The 18,816-nt window shown below is 41.3% G+C and overlaps 1 protein-coding gene across 1 annotated transcript; it reads right to left on the bottom strand.

The window, feature by feature from the left end:
- Positions 1–2,477: 2,477 nt before the first annotated feature.
- LOC308118193 (uncharacterized protein) lies at positions 2,478–6,790 on the bottom strand. Its single transcript, XM_080477491.1, has 3 exons — positions 6,703–6,790; positions 4,521–5,510; positions 2,478–3,596 (listed from the first exon to the last, which is right to left on the bottom strand). Exon 2 carries the CDS (start codon positions 5,474–5,476, stop codon positions 4,541–4,543), a length of 936 nt encoding a protein of 311 aa, XP_080333617.1. The 5' UTR covers positions 5,477–5,510; positions 6,703–6,790; the 3' UTR covers positions 2,478–3,596; positions 4,521–4,540.
- Positions 6,791–18,816: the final 12,026 nt, after the last annotated feature.

Genomic DNA, 18,816 nt, shown 5'->3' with positions numbered 1-18,816 from the left:
CAAAGTACCTAATTGGAAGCTTCTATTAGGAAAGCATGAGGAAGACAAAGTGAGAGTTGTGGACCTTTATTGCAACAGAATTCAGGATTTTGTCCTCAATTCTAGAGTACCAACAAATATATCACCCAAAAGCACTTTGTTAAGCCCGCCGCACACAACCGCACACACTCACTCCGAGAGACTGATGAGTTTCCTCTCTGCCTCTGCTGCTCTCGCTTCACTCCGAGGGATGAAAAGATCTCTGCCTCTTCGTCTTTTCATCTCTGTCTTTTTGTTCCTTCTCTCTGTGCATCTCATCATCTCATTTACACTCCCAGGACCTTTTTTTTTTTTTTTTTTTTTTTTTCCCCCATGTCTTCCTTTCTTTTTTTAGTTGTCCTTCAAGTTTCTGTTAATAATCTCTCAGCTTGTGTCTGAGGTTCTTTCCCACCGACGCGTGTTTGCAGCCTCTCATTCTATCCCGATGACATTTGATTGTTCGCCTTTGTCCAGGTAAGCCTTTTGAACTCGCATATCAAAACAGGAAAGATGATTTGAGAAACAAACAAACAACAAAACAAAGTCTCTTCCTTGTCACAGGTTGTGCACCAGACCATGAGTATGCCACGGGATGCCGTATTTAGTTATGAATGTAAAACTTGTCCCGTTCAGTTTTCTGAAGCTAAAAAAACACTTCGAAACTACAAAGCTAAAGTACGGTACTTGAAAAGGGGACCTAAGACATTTACTCAATTAATTCTCAAACTCTGACACATGTATGACAAGTGGTACTACAACTCCCTCTAGTGGTACACAGAGTAAAGTCGTAAATATTTGTTGAAAACTGTATGAATTTCAAAATACCTCACGTCATCCAAATATTCCAACGCTTTGAGTAGCAGATCCTTGACGCTACTTTTGAAAAGACCAAGTCTTTTTAAAGAAGTAAAGAAGCTTTGCCTTCCTGACGGCCAGTACTCCTTCTGGAGGTTAAAACAAGCAAGAAGACAGTTTTGAAGAAAGAGCGAAATACAAAGAGACGATATATGTGTGCAAACGCTTGGAATTAAATTAAGGAGTCTCTAGTCTGCAACATCTGTTACACCTCTCAACGTTTGTCGGTTTGTTTTAACCTTTGTGACTGAACTCCTCTCAGCAGATCAATTTCATGCAAATGTAGGTTCACAATGGGATTCAGATTCCAGCTATAAAGTGAACTGCAATTTGTGCAAGAAGCACGATCCTCCCTGCAATAGTCTCTCCTTCAGCAGTGTGAGGAGTGGCTTGAGGTAGATATATGAGGAGACACTGTGTGTGTGTGTGTGTGTGTGTGTGTGTGTGTGTGTGTGTGTGTGTGTGTGTGTGTGTGTGTGTGTGTGTGTGTGTGTGTGTGTGTGTGTGTGTGTGTGTGTGTGTGTGTGTGTGTGTGTGTGTGTGTGTGTGTGTGTGTGTGTGTGTGTGTGTGTGTGTGTGTGTGTGGGGTGATCTGCAGCTTCGTCGCTCGCCTGCCTGCCTGCAGCGCCGCTTCCGGCCTTCTCTCTCTCTCTCTCTGTCTCTCTCTCTCTCTGTCGCTCTCTCTCTCTCTCTGCCCAGCAACTCCTCCCAGAGGACCAAACCCAGATTCACACGACTTCATCAGACTCCAAACTTCTCTGAGTCTGGTTATCCCTCCACTTACATCTGAAAAGAATCTTTATCCCTTCATCTTCGTGAAATATTCCGCTGTGAAAAAATGTTGTTTGTATTAAGACCAGACACAGACTTTCCTAATTTATAACACCTTTGAAATTTGCTGTTGCGAATACTAAATGTATGCACGCTCATATTTTACTCCTTCAAAAAAGACGTTTTATCTCATAAACTATTAAATGAGTTGAAACCGGCTGTGCTTGACGCACATGAGTAAAATCATGTGACCAGTTAATGTTTAAAAAGTAGAAATTGCTTCACTTTTCATTTTTGATGTGCTGTCCAGCAGTGGTTCTCTACCTGGTTCTCAGCACGTCAAACAAACACTAGACCAGTCAACTGGTCCAGGGCTTGTTTTTTACTGGTCTCTTCTTCTTGTTATGAGCATGTTGGCCAGTGGTTGTAATGTTTTGAAACTGTGTCTCCATGTCAACAAGGGAAAACACAACTTTTTTTTTTTTTTGAAATGCCGTTGCCGCCCATGTGCGCCACGGACATGAAAAGATCAAGCTTTGCTATTTTAAGGTGCTTTTTACCACATAGAGGTTCAAATTTCAGCGTGCTGTCGAAGAAAAGATAAACAAGTAGTATCCCTTGGCTCTGACTCCACACTGTCAGCATTCTTTTCTTTTTTCTTTTTAGCATTTTCTTTTGTATCGTCACATTAAAAATGTAAATTATTCACTGCAACACTTTTTTAAAATACTTTTCTTCTATTTTCCCATCATTTCCAGGTAAGCAGGTGCTTCTTTGTGATCAAGCCTTAACATTTAATTTCTTGCTCTGATGATCGCAGTCCAGTCCAGTCCAACAGCAGACGCCAAGAATTTTTATTTTTTGCTGCAGTGGATTGCAAATGTACATCTGTCAGGCAAGCCCATGTATTATACTGTACATAATAAATGCCTGCCAAAGCTTGAACTGGAGGGCAGCAGGAGAAATTTATCTGGAGGCAGTGTCACAGACATCAGGCCGTGTGAACTGCTGATAAGAAACAAACAAACAGCCTGGGTTTCTGCATGGCGTCAGTAAACTTAGTTTTTTTGGATTCAAGGAAGAATATTTACAAGAGGAAAATAAGCCTGGAAAATGGACCTGACTAATTGGAGTAATCCACAAAAGCTGAATGAATGTAGTTGTGTTCAGCTTTTAAAACAATAATCAGTTAATGAGAAAAGAAAAATGGAACTCATACTAATTCCCGAAATGAAACTTCCAATAATTCTACTTACAACTCATAACATTTAGATCAATTACTTCTTTAAATACTTATTGCCACCAACTCAAAGGCCATTGTGTTTTCCTTTTAAATACGGTTCAGGCATTGTTTATCATATATATACATATATATATATATATATGTGTGTGTGTGTAAGGCTGTGACCAAACTGTTAAATACATACTTATATACATTTTTAACTGACAGGAATGGCTTTTAGCAATGATTTTCTTCAAATTTCCTTTCTACTCTGCTCCTTTCATACATAATATGGCCACTAGATGGCGACATTTGTCTTATCATCTGGGAATAATCAGATTGTTTTTTGTTCAAATTTGACATTATAAGTAAATATATCTGTACCTTCAGTATTTGTGACTTCTGTTTGTAACCTGCTGGAAGTCTTTCAAAACGTTTTGTAACAAACCGCCTTGAAGCTATATGAGCTTTCAATAAAGATAAAGAGCATAGTCATTCACACAACAGAGGCGAAGCTACAAAATCAAAAAGAGAGCTGAAATACTGATATAATGACACATGCGCTTTCTATGAGAACATCTGTTAAAATCTCAAATATTCATCAAGATGACCTGAAACATTACACATTCTATTCCACGTCACACAGCTTTGCTTTGGCGATTGAGAGGAATGAGCGGGCCTCTTCGTTCAGATTCCTTCCATCACAGCCGATATCCAAATGCAGCCCCCCCTGGAAAATAGTAAATGTGGTTACTATTGACTCTCACTGTGAAGCTCCGCCTCTCCTCTCAGCACATCATGTAGGGAATCAATCAAAAGTTAATCCAGTTGAAAGACACTCCAGTGTCTACACTTACATTTTCTAAAGAAAACAGACAACACAATATTGGCCTCATTTTCATCTCAAACAATCTTTTTCTTTTTTCTTTTTTTTTAGTTAACCTGCTGTCACTGTTTACCTTTAAATGAAGACTTTAGAACGGTGTTTACAAATCATGATGCATCAGACAATGTCCTTCTCTTGACAATGCTGTCAGAATGTTCAGTCGACTCACCTTTTTTTATGACACTGATATCAATATATTCACGAGACCTAAATGACCCCTGTGCAGATTCACTGTAAGTTTCTTGGCAAGTTCAGTGGTAATCACATTGAACAGGAAGACTGGCTCCAGCACCTTGAAGTGGAGGAAGTGACATAGAAGATGGATAGAAACGCTGGTATTTTTTTTTATCTATTTACGTTTTTATCCTAAATTACATTCATGTTGGTGAGTCGCTTGGTCGTGGGTGGAGCAGAATATTTTATAATGCTGCAGGCAGTGGTGGAACTGTTGGATTCCAGTGACCGGGGGTTTCAGAGTCACTGGATTTGCCACTAATATGGTTTATTGTAAGTAAGGGAATAGCCTGACTGCCACTGACCAAGTGCCATTTTACCATCGAAACGGAAAATGCCACAATAACCTGCTGAAAGAATGACTTCCAGGAAGATACCCGCAGGTTGGAACTCCAATTTTAGTATCCTTCACATCCCCCCCATCATATTATGTGTATTATTTATCGACAGCGTGTTACAACAGACTTTGTTGCCTGATTTTGTATAAATGCAGCTTAAACCTCAAAAGGTGATAATTATTATATGGCCACTTACTGGTTTTCCACTGTGAGCCATTATTGTCCAGCCCGATGCGTTTTCAGCTGCGCCTTCATCACGCTGATACACATGTTGTTGTCGTCTCTTGAGTCATCTCTAACGGGCCTCCAGCGTTGGTGCGAACAAGCGATGAGTTGAGCGACTTGCCTCGCCATGGCCGTTTTCTCCGGAACACTGGGTGGGATCTTGCGAGATCCATCGGTCCCACGCTGCCATTCTTCAGAAGTTTCCACAAACACGTCGTCGGACTCTTCCGACAAGGCGACCGGGTGGAGCTGCACGGCGCTCAGCTCCTCGAGCGTCACCGCGAGCATCGAGGCCTCAAGGGAAGGGATCAGGGCGGAGGTGTCGGAGTGACGACGGCGGAGCGGCTTGGGTCTGAGGGCGGGTTTGGTTGTTGGGGAGATCTTGGGCTTGGGAGTATCGGGGGCCGGAATGGAAGGAAGGGGAATCTGCAGGGACAGTCTGTTGGCGCGAGCCGTTGGGCCGGCGCCGTTGGACTTCGGACGCAGTTTCCAACCGTGAGGATCGTGGCCGGTGATGACAGACGTCTTTACGGGAGGAGGTGAGGAGCAGGATGAGGTGGAGGAGGAAGAGGAGGAGGAGGAGTGACCTGGAAAAGTACCCATGGGGGGGCAGGAGTAGCGTTTGGTTGCTGCGTGGGGTTGCGGGAGGGAAACGCCACGCGGAGGAGGCTGCGGCTCCACCTCCTTCTTCTTCTTCCTCACGACGACAACTTCAGACGTCGCGCGTTTCGCGAGGTCGATCGACCACCTTCTCCGATGGGACCGCGGCTTCACGTCCGCTTGCTGCGTTGCAACACATCCCGGTGCTGTTTTGACCTTGCAGTCACTCTTCTTCTTCGCTCGGAGGCTCACGTGATGATTTCGATCACTTCCACCGGCGCCGTTCGAGCTCGCGGTGGCGTTTTTGGCACCACTGCATTTGTGCATCTCGATTGGTGAGGCGGTAGTTCAACAACTGCTTCTAGAGGAGAAACGGAGAGGCAGGATGAGTAGACGCCCATGTTGACTTCTCAAGTTCCACGTTTCTCAACTACTGACCTTTCATAACTCCAGCGGTTATGCAAACACTCTCAAGTTGAACTGACGAACTGAAAAGCCACCAAGTTTTTTATTTGAGAAGCTCATCATTGCCACATCACAATGCTTTTGCTTCTATATGCTACATTGTTCACAATGTATTTACTCTAAGAATTAAAAAAAAAAGCCAGTACAATTTTGAATGAATTTGACAGACAGCAAATCCACTCTTTAATAGTTTAAATTGTTTTAATTTACTAGTATGTTAGTCAATACCACCAACCCGAGACCTACCGAAGTACTAGAACAGCACAAAAAAACCTCGAAATTCAACATTTTATTCAATTTCATGAGACCTCAATTCATGTCCAGAGAAATTAAACAAAAAGTAACTGGATAACATTATTTTTATGTTTGATATAGTTGTTGTTCTGTATGTATGTATGTATGTATGTATGTATGTATGTATGTATGTATATTATATAAGAAGAGTTAAATGTGTATATATATATATATATATATATATATATATATATATATATATATATATATATATATATATATATATATATATAGTTTGTGTATGTGTGCACTATGTGGTGTATGATGTAAAATATGTTGTATGGATAATATATAATCATCACATATGATGTAATGACATGAAATCACAAAATAATACATACAATTTCTATATTTCTATTCAGTATCCAAAAAGAATGACGTACAAATCCTGATCTACTCCTACGTCATTCTTTTTGGATACTGAATGAAAAACTACTGAGTTATAACTGCATTTCATGTGTCTCACATAAATGTTCGAAACAAATGAAATTCAATACAAAAAGATTGAGGTTTCTTGACTGATGCTAATGTCTGATGCAAAGTTTTCAACAACAGGTTTTTGAAATAAATGCAATTTTCCTCTAAAGTTTGAAATACAATGTAAAATTATCCTCACGAGTTTTCTGGTCCTTTATACTTTATACAAGCGAGAAAACACAATGACTAAACGGCTAAATATGGACTTATCTGGTAGCTTCAGTCAGAATGTCGATCGAAATCAACTGAAACCTTGAAGATTATCATGTTTTTAATCACCTTCACAGTGAAATAATGAGACTTCAAGCTGTGTTTACCTGCTGCGCTGCGCTGATCTGGGGTTTTTTTCTTTCAGTGTGGCGTTATTTTTGTCACCCATCTGTCTCAATACTGCAGCCGCTGTGTGTTCCCCCTCCCAGCATCCTACCCAACACCAACCACAACTTCCTCAAATTAACGCCCAGAAACGCTCAACAGTTCTCATCTCACACGTGGTCACCCATCAGGACAGTTTCGCAACAACACAGAGCGAGAACGGAGTGCCGGAGGAGGCGAAGAAACTGAATTTTTACAACTAAAAACAAAAAATACCTGCATATAGCTTCTTTTTTTTTTTTTTTAATCCAGTGTGTTGATGACGCTCCACTCGCAGAAGGCCTCCCCTCGGACGGAGAATCAGCCATAAACATGTGCCACAATTATGTGCATTTGCTTTTCGAGGGTGTCTTCACGTTCCGCTTCATTAAGCCGACCTGCAGCTGTTTGCAGACGTTCTGCGAGATCGCTGTGTTGCTGAATGTATTGTTTGAGTTTGTTCTTTTCTCGTTATTACTTCTGGCATTGATTTCACTTTACATTTTGTGACATCTAAAGTTCAAGGAAAATAATAGGGTCTGATTATTCCCTTTGCTTTGACATTTATGGAGACATATGGTGAGTATTACGACACTGAATGTACACAGTCCTACCATCCCTGTGGCATGTCCTGTATCTCTTTAAGAAAGATATGAAACCAAGATGAGAGAGTGTGCAAATTACAATGGAAACTTCAAGAATCTGCTGCTTATGCTGTTTGTGATTGGTTATATTGTTTTCATTGTTCTTGGCTAGTCTCCTTGCAACAACCCGTTTTATAATACCTCCCAATAATAAGATCATTTTAGTCATTTTAAATTGAAAGAAAACCAGTAATTTGATCATTTAGGCCATTTTCGATGGAATAAAGCCAATAATGTAAACATTTTTATAAATTTTCAATGTAAAAAAGCTAAAAATGGAATTGACATTCTTAATGTAACAAAGCCAATAAAGTAATAATTTAGGCCATTTCCAAATGTAGGCATTTTCAAGCCAATGATGTAATTACTTGCCAGTAGTGTAAGATGATATGTGACATTTTAGCCATTATTGTGGCACGTTACCAGCGATCTAATAAGATGATTGAAGAAGTGCAGCCAATATTGCACATCAATAAAACTGCATTTCTTGAGGGGAATAAAGCTTTTTTTTTTTTTTTTACGGGTTTCGAGCAGTTTACCTATCAAAATGAAGTATCGTGGACGGGATAGTTGCGAATGTTTAATATGCAACACACTCTCTCAATGTTATTTGCCTTTTTTTGGGGGGGATTATTGGCTTTATTACCTTAAAAATGGCAAATTATTACATGACTGGCAGTTCTCGTGTCATTGGCCATTATTACATTGCAAAAAGTGGCTAGAAGGAACTGTCGTTCTTCTCTAGTAGTTCTCACAACGGTGTCAAAGCGGCTCTGAGCCCGTCCATCCTTCCACATGTCACGTGTGCGCTGATCATTCCACCGGTCCTCCTTTCTGACGCGCTCGTGCCCACCTACTGCATGAACTGCATCCGACTCCGGAGCGCTTTGAAGTTGCGATCGCTCTCGGTTTCCGGAGCCGCGGCTCCTTCGCCCGCTCCCCGTGTAATCCGCCCACAGGCCGCCGAGACCTTTGCAGGCTTACGGCGCGGGTAATTGGCAGGTTGGCATGTAGCCGCCGCTCGGTGAGCGCCTGCTACATTAATCTCGGTGTAATGAGGCGATGTCAAACGCACGGGGATACTGTAAGAAAAAAGGGGGGGGGGAGGAGGATTACAGGCGATCAGCGCGGGATCCGCCCGATGATGAGGGAGGCAGAGGGAGGCCGGAGGAAGATGGAGAGACTTGACCTTTTTTCCTGTTTGCTTGTTCCAATAGAAATGTAATATATGAGCCTCTGCTCCCAACGTTGTCTGTCAATAGGCGCTTATTGATGCTTGAAATGTTAACAGCAGCTCTCTGCCCAGCTGGCTGCCTCTGCATAGATGTTGTCGAACTCGTCGTCCTCGTTTACGCCACATTTCTCGTTAACGGTTCAGAAAAGTCCATTTATTTTTCGCCCACAATATTGGTGCATTGGAGAAGTGATTCCCGAGTGATTGAAACTGGAGCCGACTGCAAGGACAAAGCCTGATTTCAGAAAAAAACATGTTGACAAATGTCTCATTTTGATGTTGACAAGAGGATATGTGGGTGACGTAAACACGCGATGAGAGCAACACTGTAGGTCCTTTAAAAAAACAGGAGACATTTCTTTTTTAAGTCTGATTCCTTCTGGACTGAAGCGATTTCTTTGTAACCTCCTTTCGAAGGAAGGTTCAGAAATCCACACAGTGGGAAAGCTTTAGAGAAGTTCGTAAGTAGGAATAGTTCAATTAAGTTCATTTTTTCTTAATGAACTTACAGCCTACTTGTATGAAAAGAGAAATCTGTTCAAGCATATAGTGGAATTCTGTTGCCTTTAAACCATTTATTTAGGTTTTATTGTCTTACAACCTTTTATAGGGCCATGTTCTGACATTTGAAAAAAAAAAGAGAAAAAAAACCACAAATAATATGTATTTATGTCCGAGATAATCTGGTGCACTAGTTGCATGGCTGACTTAATAAATTGTCAAATACAGAGATTAGCCAGCTGCCCACAGATAAATGAATGTTCTCTCCCTTCTCCCGCTGTGAATCCTCATAATCCCTTCAGAAGTTCTGCCGTCTCGCAGTGGCGATGGAACGACTGTGCATTAGTGACTCGGCAGACAGCGTGCAGTAAAAAGGAACTGATGATTCCGCTAACACGAAGCCACTTGTCCTCACGATGCGAGCCAGGTCTGAATCACAAGCGGCTTGGTGTCGCTTCTCAATGACATCACACGCGGATGTTTTTCCGCATCGCGTCGACCTTCCCTCGTGCACTTTTGACGTCTTTCCTCACAGTGCTGCTCCATGCACCGTATAAACCACGTGAACAGTTCGAGGCCCCAGTGTGCAAACCGGAAACAATATTGAATTCCCGGTGCGACCTTGGAGCACTGAAGGTCGTGCAGTCTTTTGCCAATGAACTGCTTCCTTTCGATATCAATATCTGCGGTTGTTTCGCCTCTAAATGCTAATGAAATGTGTGTTTTCCGGCTCCAATGCGCCCCCCCCCCCCCCCCCACAAACAGTAATGAGGTTTCGACACGACCTTGACCTGCTCTCGAATAATAATTGTTCATTCCATTAAACCTCGCTCCGTCTAGTTTTCCTCTCGTACTGATCCGGGCTTATTGGGAGAATCGGTCCATATCTGGCTGTCCTTCACAATCTCCTGTGAATGGAAAATGAAGCAGGATGGAAAGTTGATATGAATCCTGTCATCCTCCCGTATCTCATTAAGTTTCCTTCACTATCTTAAAAAAAAAAAAAAAAAAAAAAAGTAAGTGTTGAAAATTAAAGCTTTTCAGGTGTTTTTTGGGGTTTTTTTGCTCAATATTTAAAAAATTGGATTTAGATTCAATCACACGCACACATGCACTCACAACCACGTGCACAAACACACCTACTTGTGTAACGTGTGCTGGAAAACGAAGGGTCGGTAGTCACCATAAATGAAATCATTTCCATAATTATCCAGGATAATTAGACGCACTGAAGCAGGGTGACGACGCAGCTTTAATGTAAATGACTGCAGACCTCTGGAACTAACGTTCACCGTTGGCATGTGGCCGTCAAAATATGATCACGTTTTTTTTTTTTTTTTTAAATGCTTGACTTTAAAATAAAGGTGTATGACTGGTCTGAATTTCCATTGCACTGCAGTTTGCATGCGTTTTGTAATCAACTCCATGAGGGAGTTCAAGTGCAAACGGGCATATTGAAATTAGGCTTCTGTGCAAATTAGGTCCTGTTTACAAAGAGAGACAAACATTTGTTTGTTTTCCCGAAAACTGTTGTTTTCCCAAACGTGAGAGGATCACTAACAAAGTCCAAGTACAACACAAAAACATCTCATGATTGATCAGTGAAAGTCAAGCTGAGGAGACGTCTCTCACCACAATAACGGCAGCGTCTCTGCTAATACGCTATGAATCACACAGCACATTGTACATTGATTTATTTGCAGAAAGTGTTTTGCACTGTCTGAAACACGTGGCCGGGTATTTTCATATTCATTAAGGCAATCAGAACATAGCATTAAAATCAGTAGTGTTTACTTTTGCTTCTGTCAGACAGTCGTCCTATTAGTAGATCACTACGGTGGCCCAGGAGGGCCAACAGCAAAAAGCCTCAACAGCAAAAAGCCACAACACAACAACAAATGCTGTTGTGTTGTGGCTTTTTGCAGTTGCATTGTGCTGTTGGCCCTTCTGGGCCACCGTCCCCACACATCCATCAAGTTTGCACACTTGCTTGTACCTGCAAAGCTTTAGTAGATCCGCACCATTGTTTCTTACTTTTAATCCAAAATGTTTTTCAATATTTGTAATTCATAGTGAAAAACAGTTAAAAAAAACTTAATACACAACAAATCTATCGCCTGATTTCATTCAGTTGTCGCTGCTCAGTGATTCGGTGGTTGGGTGTCTCACAAGTTGAATGTTTGTTGTCTGGTAAACAAGCTGTGGGATCTTTCTTAGAGGGCACTGACTCCCCTGAGACGCCGAGGTCTTTCTAACTAAGCCAGATAACAGAGAGCCAGGAGAGCCACTGGCCTGTAATTGGAAGGTGATGGATGGATAGAGACGTGAGAAGAGAAAAGAAGGTTGAAGGGGGGGGGGGATTTTGGATTGAGGAGGGGAGGACGAGATGATCCGGGCAGCCAGTGGACAAGCAGATAAATCTTCTGTCTTTCTCCCTTTCCCCTTCCCCTTCGGTTCCATCCATCTCCTCTATCGCCAGTCGCTATCTCCTCTTCTTCCCCTCCATCATGCATATTTCCTCACTTCTGGCCTTTGTTCCCGTCCTGTGTTGGGTCTCTCCACCAATCTGTGCTCTCTTTCCGTCCTCCAGGCATGGCTGACAGAGATCCACGAGTACGCCCAGCAGGACGTGGTCGTCATGCTGCTGGGCAACAAGGTGAGGCAATGTTGCCAAAGCTGAGAGATGGATGGACAGATGGACTCGTGGAGGGTGGGAAGGAGGGATCGTGGTCGGTGGTACACGGGGAGCCGGATGGATTTGAAAGCATGGAAGGAGTACTTCGTTTCATTTCTTCATTTTTTATTTTTTTTTGCAGGGAGCCTTTTCATTGTCACAATTTGTAAGCAGATATTCGAGTCTTGTTACAGCAACACTAAAAACTGAAATTTGACAAAGCAGCCAATCAAATGTGACATAAAACTAAGTCGGCATGTTGGCAAAACAGGTTGTTGTTTTTTTTCAAATTTGAAGGAAGTCGAAACGCTTCCACATTTTTAAGAAAATGTGCTGCTGACATGAGATCTTGATTCCTCGTGCGATGCAGCAATACATTTAAATAGTCAAAGAAGTCCAGGTGCTAAATTTACCTACGTGGTCTGTGCTTAGTCAATACATGAATGAATTTATCTATAAAATTCAAAATACCTGCTGGAACTGGTGAACATTCACATGTATGTTTTCAAAACATACAACAAACTGTCATTGGTCTTTAACTTTACAGTGATATTAGAGTTATAGCTGAATGGAAATGTCAGAATAGTAATTCACAGTTTCAAAATGACATTTAGGCATGTTTTGTTTTTTTCAGCAAATAACTCAGAATTGTGTGGGACGTTGGTGTTCAAGAATGTATGAAAAGTGGAAAAAAAAAAAAAACTTTAAACCTTTTACCCATCTTCAGGTAGACTCTTTATCCATTTAGAGATATTTTAACATAAAAAACAAGTTGTTTGTGAATGCAAATGGCAAGTAATTCGATTTCTCCTGATATAAGTTGAAATACTGACATACTATGGTGAGGTTACAGTAATTCAGTGAGTAACCAATAAAGGATTTAATTATTGCCTTGAACTGATTTTACTGTGTAGGTTGTCTTTGCATTTTTGTATGCGTCCTTTCTGATGAGCCCGGGAAAAATCTTTTTTTCCAAAATGACAGAGAAAGCCTGAGCCGGTCCGGCTGTCTGGGTTTTCCACACGTATGCGTCTGAAACATATAAGAGAAGCTCATCTATATATAAAACTTCCCCGTGCTGCTTTCTGACTGTGTCCGATGTCTTCCAGGCCGACTCCACACATGACAGGGTGGTGAAGCGGGAGGACGGAGAGAAGCTGGCCAAGGTGGGCTTTCTTTCTACAGCAACACACACACACACACACACACACACACACACACACACACACACACACACACACACACACACACACACACACACACACACACACACACACACACACACACACACACACACACACACACACACACACACACACGTGCAGTTTGATACATGTAGCAAGAATAGACAGACCTGCTGTGCTCTATCTGCCCACGCAGCCATGTGGAGACTGAATGTCTCCCTCCACGCCTCCCGTGTTGCTGCTGTGTCTTGATTAGTGAGGAATTACATATTCATCCAGACATGTAACGTTGTTATTGTTTGGGATGAATGATGAGGGACGGTCGGGGGGGGGTACCTAACTTAATTTTCCATGCCGTTCCACTCAGATAAGCTCTGAGAGGTGTGTTTGAGCAAATATGAAGTGTTGGGGAGGAGCGCTGCGGCAGCTGCCAAGCAAACAGTGGAGATGTTCACACATAGAATGAGGAATGAGGTTACGCCACCTGGGAGGGCGCATTGTTATAGTCCTGCTGGGATTTTTGGTTGTTTTTTTTGCAAATTAGGCATAAAATCTCAGCACTTATTTGAACGGTAACGATCTCGTCTCCGGGTTCAGGTGCTTCAGCTGGACTCCTCAAGCTCCAAATCCAGATTTAATGGAGAGACTTAGTCTTTTCATCAGCGTCAGGGGCTGAAATGACACCTAATCCCCGATGTGTCTCTGTGCAGGAGTTTGGAGTGCCCTTCATGGAGACGAGTGCTAAATCTGGACTGAATGTGGAGCTGGCCTTCACTGCTGTGGCCAAGTGAGTCACACACACACACACACACACACACACACACACACACACACACACACACACACACACACACACACACACACACACACACACACACACACACACACACACACACACACACACACACACACACACACACACACACACACACACACACACACACACACACACACACACACACACACACACACACACACACACACACACACACACACACAGATAGACCTGCTGCTGCATAACCACAGTATGGAGAGTGAAAACCCAAACGAAGCAAGCACTTTGAAATTTACAAAGGCAATCTAGTATAGAAACGGTTCGGTTTTGGCTGAATTAGTCGTACTACTTAGAAGTTTTAGGTTTGATATGTAAACATAAATCATAAGACGACTGGTTTCATGGCTGAAAGATGAATTTTCAAAGCGCGCGAAGATGAGCCACAAGATCCTCTGTCACGCGTCGCGTATTCACTTCCATTCGACGTCTTTACGTTTGACAAATGTTCTTTCAATTGTCAATCTCAATGGTTTGTTCCGCTTACAGCCGGTTCCCCAAACATAATAGGAGAAACTTTTGATGGATCAAACAGAAAGTATCTGAAGCTCTTCTCTGTAGCAGGCTGGTAATGATCGGGAAAAGGAAGATTATTACACAGCGATGATTTCTTAATAGAAAAATGCCACTTTCGCAGGGTTACAAATTAATGAGTCATCTGGGGATGTGATGACAAGTCTCCTCTGACAGTTACTTTAAAATAAAAAGCTTCCTCATTCCTATTATTCTTATAAAGTGTCTGTGTCGGAACGTGCGGGGCCGGACAGTTTGTGTGGGAGCTGTTCCACGTTTACTTCCTCGTTATGGTAGCAGGTCGCCATGGTGAGCAGCGGAACACAGTCAGGTACATTCACACACACACAATATGAAAGCTCATGTTAACAACTTTTTAAAAAAAAAAAATTATTTATTCTCCATCTACGGTCTTTTCTCCCTCCTGTGACTCATCCCGCTTCGTCTCTCTCTCTTTGCTCCCAGTGTTTTAGTTTACTTGTCTTCGGCTGTCCTTCATTTGCACAACACACGTCAGTTAGAGCAAAAGCAACAAAGCCGCGATGTTGGAGAAACGAGCCACGGAGCAACAAATACACCGTCGTCACACTCATACACTGAAATAATGTTGCACAAGCCTCTTTTCAAAAACTGATTGGGAGGGTGTATAAAATGTGAAAAGAACAGTAAAAAAACATATTCACTCATAGATTATATTCAATATTGTGTCTATACATGATTATGAGCCCCAGTGTCTTCAGCGGGAATCGAACCGCCAACCCTGGAATCGGAATTTGATGGATTGAAGGGGTTTTGGGTGGTTACAGATGCAATGCTACAGAGTGAAAACTCCTTTTTTACCTAAATTCAGGTTTCAAAGCTCCAATATTTTCCACATATAAATGCACTGACAGATAAAGTTATTTATTTCCGTCTGGATTAAGACCGCGTTTTGTCTGTTCACAACTTTGACACGAGATTCTTTTTGGCCCTTTTCGCCTTCTGTTGCTTTTCTAAAATAACTCCTGCTTTGTGCAGTTTGGATCATTTTTCAGATAAATGAATATGTCGGAGTATTGTTGATTTCTTAAACCTTTACTGGATCGTCATCACCTGAGATCACATTGATCGGGGTTGGGAAATATCAGGCCCGTGAGCCAAAACCGAATTGCTCGAGGGTCTGTTTTGTTACAATCATAAAGAAAATATTCCAACAATTGTTTCTAAAGCAGTATCTTTCCTCGGGTTTTTCTATTTAAACTCAGTCAAGTCATTGGGTTTTTTTCTTGGAACGTTAAAAAAGAAAGTATGAGCCTCATTGATCAGACATGGTCTTTGGTTATTTTACTGTATTTCACAACAAGAACCAGAACTAAAACTTTTTTTTTTTTTTTTAAATCTTAAGGTCATTTAATTATTTTAGGAATTGAAGTTTTCATTCACACAAAGACAAGTTTGAAATTGGGATTTATTCAAAAATATTGACCCAAAATACTGAGGATTGTAAAGTGCATTCAATTTCATTCATTGAAAGTCTCGAACTTTGTAGCATTTTCTTTTCGTCTCATAATTAAACCTAATCCTGATGAAACGTCTGCAGGTTTGTGGGTGTAATATGGTCAAATGTAGAAAGGTTCAAGGGGTACGAACACTTTTTCAAGGCACCGTATTCTGCCCCTCAGACTGTTTCATTAAAGTTGATACGTCTCATTTTAGTTGTGACCACGATGTGCAAAATATTGTTTTAAAAAAAAATTAAAAATCAAAAGCTGCTTCACATTAAACTGATGTGGGGTTTTTTTTCTGTGTTTGTCAGAGAGTTGAAGCACAGGACCATGAAGGAACCCGACGAGCCCAAGTTTCAGCTGCAGGAGTACGTCGACAAAGAAATGAGGACCATTGGCTGCTGCAGTTCATAGACCGCCATCTGTAATGTGGCGTCGATTTGTGTGTGGTTGAGTGTGTGTGTGTGTGTGTGTGAGAAAGAGAGAGTGAGAAATCGGTTCCATTCAAAATGGCCCTGAATCTCTTGATGTTTGTAATATTCCTCTGTGATCTCTCTCTCTCTCTCTCTCCCAGCCCACCTTCCCTTTGCAACTGTGAATGTAACATAACTGTAACACACACACACACACACACACACACACACACACACACACACACACACACACACACACACACACACACACACACACACACACACACACACACACACACACACAGAGCCTAGTGAGCCAGCCTATTTAAGTCATTCTGTGCAGTTTCCCCATGAGTGATTGTACATATTTTACGATTACATTTAATATTTTGCTCTCAGAAAAGCTTCGCAGCGTGTGAATGCTCGTCTTGTTTAAATAGATGGACTAATATGAAACCAATCCCGTTGAAGTAATCGAAGAACATTTGTACGGACACACAACTGCACCTACTATAAGCTGTCAGACGGCACCGTGTGCTGTTTATGTACAGGAAACCATATGGTTTAATATTACCGATTATAGGTCTGTGAAACTTCCTTTCTGCTCGTAAAGTTTTCTACACAGTTGACGATAAGCTGGGAGTTTCGACATGAATCTTCTAGTGATTAGTAAATGACATTGCATGTAGACCACAACATCATCAGCAAAAGGTCGGACACTCTTATTAACTTTTGTTGTAATTTCAAGGAAAATGTTTCTTTTGACAAAAAAAAAAAAAGTGTTTCTCATGTGTTGAATTTCATCAAGCTTATCCTAAAGGGAAAAGTCGACCTTTTGAGTAAATCTGGTGTGTAATCTGATCAATCGAGTACCTGGAGTTTACTAGAATTAGTAGTTTCCTGTAAAAAAATTATGTAAAATCTCTTTTACTGGCTCTCATCGACCATTAAGGTTATTGTGATCATCACCTTCAAAGAGCCTCTGTGCAGAATTAACAGGTTTTTCTTAATAAACTGAAAAACCTAAACATATTTTTCAACAAATTACTTTCAAATCACTTTTTTTTTTTAGGTATTTCCCGCTTCACCAACGTGTTTTTGTAGGTACACCAGAGTCCAAGAGTTTCATAACCACTGAAGGTTCTCCCACAGGTTTAAGGAGGGAAGTGATATTTAATTGGTTGGACACTGAAGCAATGCTGCTGTTTTTGTTTTTAATCCAAAGTGTATTGCGAGAAAAACATCATCCTTGATCAATCTGAAGACGCATCCAACTACCTTCTACTTTTTCAGGGTCGTGAACTGAACAGAAACTGAAGTACGTATTACATCCTGAAGAAATTCAGATTTATTAAATAACCCGGCATGTTTTTGAGAAAAGAAAAACTGCTGTCTACAATCCTGCCGGCCACAGAATTTCAACCCTTGGAAAAAAAAAGCCTGAAACATCTCAAACTACATCATTTCTACAGCCTTGGTATGAGCGCTGCTGCCATCTGCTGTTCAGTTCTGGTCTCAGCGTTCAAGCTTTATGCAGGTGTCGGTACTTTACCTCTGAGTAAAGAAAGTTGTTAATATCGCTCCTAAAAGACCCCAGAAGTTGCTTGAAGGACATCAGTTTACCAATAAATTATGATGTTGGAAATAGTGCGACCCCTCTGGTCAAATCTGAAATCGCACTTCTTTCTTTTAAGCGGTTTTTAAGTGGATCTTTGACAGCCCTGCTTCGTGCACACACAATGACTGAAATGCTACGTTGCTCCTCGCTAATAATTTTCATTGTGCTCCGTAATGGTATACATCACAGGAAGGTCCTTTTTGGTTTGACTATAAGGTTCAGTGGGATTCAGACTGGATATAAATATAATTACTACATTTGTGTATGTATACAAACCAGTAAGTGTTTTAACGACCTTATGTCAACGGAATTCAAAGATGCTCCAAAAGAAGCTAAAAAATACTTCTTTTTTTATGTTACACATAGATTATTAATTACTCCGCACGTTTTGTACACATCAAAGTGAATTTTCTACTCAGTCGAGGTGAAATCGTGAGCCGTTGCACAAGGCAGGTGTTAGAAGTGCCATTCTTGTACTTACAGGATCATATAGATTACAACGCTGATTGCATATATTTTCCCCATATTTATTTATATCCAGTTATAGATGTCGTGTCGAGGTCTATCGGTGACCTTTTATTTTCATGTGTTATCAAAATGGTTTTATACAGAAATCTGCTCATGTTGAAATGCTATCGGTCATGAAATAACTGTTGGATGACACTTACACCTTTTCTGAATAAACCTGTCCCATTAATTGTTATATGGTAAACTGTATGCTGTATCTTGACTTACGATGATTTGTATTGTACCAATCTCCTGAATTCACAATAAAGAATCAGCGAAGAGTCACTGTGGTTTTCTTGCGGGTGTATACTCCCACCTTGTGGTCATCTCTTGTATTGCTCATGTCGAGCTGAAGACGGGCTTGTTTTGCAGTTTCTTTACAGGCATCTTCTTTTTTTTTTTACCTTCTTGTACCAACTTTGGTTCACTTTCTCAGGCCATGAACAGTCATATGGAAGAACTGAGTGGAAACT

Source organism: Lipophrys pholis (genome assembly GCF_963383615.2).
Source record: "Lipophrys pholis genome assembly, chromosome: 1".
NCBI lineage: Eukaryota > Metazoa > Chordata > Actinopteri > Blenniiformes > Blenniidae > Lipophrys > Lipophrys pholis.
This window is presented reverse-complemented; position numbering and strand designations above follow the sequence as displayed.